This window comes from Apaloderma vittatum, unplaced genomic scaffold, assembly GCF_000703405.1.
Source record: "Apaloderma vittatum isolate BGI_N311 unplaced genomic scaffold, ASM70340v1 scaffold17922, whole genome shotgun sequence".
In the NCBI taxonomy this organism is placed as follows: Eukaryota; Metazoa; Chordata; class Aves; order Trogoniformes; family Trogonidae; genus Apaloderma; species Apaloderma vittatum.
In genome coordinates, this window is record NW_009705455.1 from 56893 (window position 1) to 58564 (window position 1672).

The 1672-nt window shown below is 52.3% G+C and overlaps 1 protein-coding gene across 1 annotated transcript in view; it reads left to right on the forward strand.

The window, feature by feature from the left end:
• LOC104270901 overlaps positions 1-597 on the forward strand; it is a 926-nt gene extending 329 nt beyond the window's left edge. The window contains 2 exon segments of the mRNA XM_009865412.1: positions 1-5; positions 8-597. The exon segment at positions 1-5 is cut by the window's left edge and continues 329 nt beyond it. Of these exon segments, the coding sequence (XP_009863714.1) occupies positions 1-5; positions 8-597 (595 nt within the window).
• The last annotated feature ends 1075 nt before the right edge of the window (positions 598-1672 follow it).

Sequence of the window (1672 nt, forward strand, 5' to 3'; positions counted from 1 at the left end):
GCCGCCCGAGAAAAAAACCCCGGGCCCAAGACCCCCCCGCCGTGTGCACCAAGGTGCCCGGAGCCGAGCAAACTCAAGTACCCACCGTGTGGGATCAAGTACTCATCCTCGTGCAAGGAGGAGCGCAGGGTGCAGAAGATATCCAAATGCTCCTCGCAGCGCTGCGGCACGGAGCTCCGCTCCTCGCAGAGGATGACCAGCGGCTATTCTCAGCCGCTGCGGGGGGGCACTGAGTGCCCCCCGCAGCAGTGCACGATGCAGCCTTTCCTACAAGAGTACGTGAGCGCATTCCCCCATCAGAAGTGCACCAAGGGCTACCCCACGCAGGAGTGTGTCACCACTTACTCCTCCCAGCGGTGTGTGACCAAGTCCCCGCAGCAGCCACGCGCCCCCAAGTGCCCCCCCGGGCAGGGGATAAAGGAGCAACACGCAGGCAAGTGCTCGCTGCTGCAGGAGGGAACCAAGCACAAGAGTTCAGCGACGCAGCACGTGAGCAAGTCCAAGTGCCTCTACCCACGGGCCACCCATCACCCGGTGGGAGCCAAGCGTTCAAGCCACTCCAAGAAGAGTCGCTGCGCTTCCAAATGGCTGTGGTGAAAGAGAAGAAAAAGCGATTGTGAAAACAGCAAGCTATGTAGCGTTGTCTCCCCCGTCCCCACTCCGAACCCCCAGAGAAGCTTCATCCTTGTTTTACCCCTAGTTGTAACCATGTTAAGCTCCTAGAGTGCATTGCCTTTGACACTTGAGTCAGTCTTGCAACAGAAAAGATGTTACTGAGCAGTAAAGTAACTCTGAGCAAATGCTCAGGCTCTGAACTTCAAGTCAATACAACTCTGTTACAACGTTTGCACCCTTAGAGGTTTTTACTGTTACGGGATCAATTATATTCGCGGATTGTACCAATCATATTAAACTCAGGTTGCAGCTGGATTCCTGCTCTCTGTCTGATTTATTTGCAATTTTTTTTAAAACAGTTGCTGAGGGGGGGGAAAAAAAAAGCTATTCCCTGTTGCTATACCACTCCTTTGTGTAAACTAATGGCAGTAATCATGCTTTTAGGACTAGATTTACCATCTGTGTGAGCAGGTCTTGGTGTTACCCAGATGCAGGAAAAGCAGCAGCACAGGGTGGTATTTAGAAGATGACTTGACTAAAGTAATGAGCCTCATTAGCAGCCCTCAGCTGGAAGTTTACTGTCTATCCAAGCTCAGCTTGGTTGCATGGGAGCACACCCTTTTCTTTGCATAGGAGAGTTTTCAGTCTTGCACCCCCTGGCACCAGGACAAGCTTCCCCCAAGTCCCCACCCTGCTCTGCAATCTTGTCCCTGCCAAGTAGATTCTGGAACGGGTTGTGTGGGACAGTCCTGGCATGGGAGAAGGCAGAGAGGACATTGCAGTGTCCATGCTGTGACCCTGAGGTGGCCCTGGAGGGGTGATCAGCCTGTGGTTACAAAGCTGCAACCAGAACTTTCAATTTCAGCCCTTCCTTGCCAATAATATTTTTTTGTAGAGAGCAGGAAATAGTCACTGTGCTTGGTCAATATTTTGCTTTCCCACTATATATATATACATTAGGGTGAAAATCCCAAAGCACATGTCTTTGCACAGCTGCCTTCCACCACAGTCTCTCCCAGGAGGCACACCCGGGGCAGCAGAAGGTCTCTGCCACCAT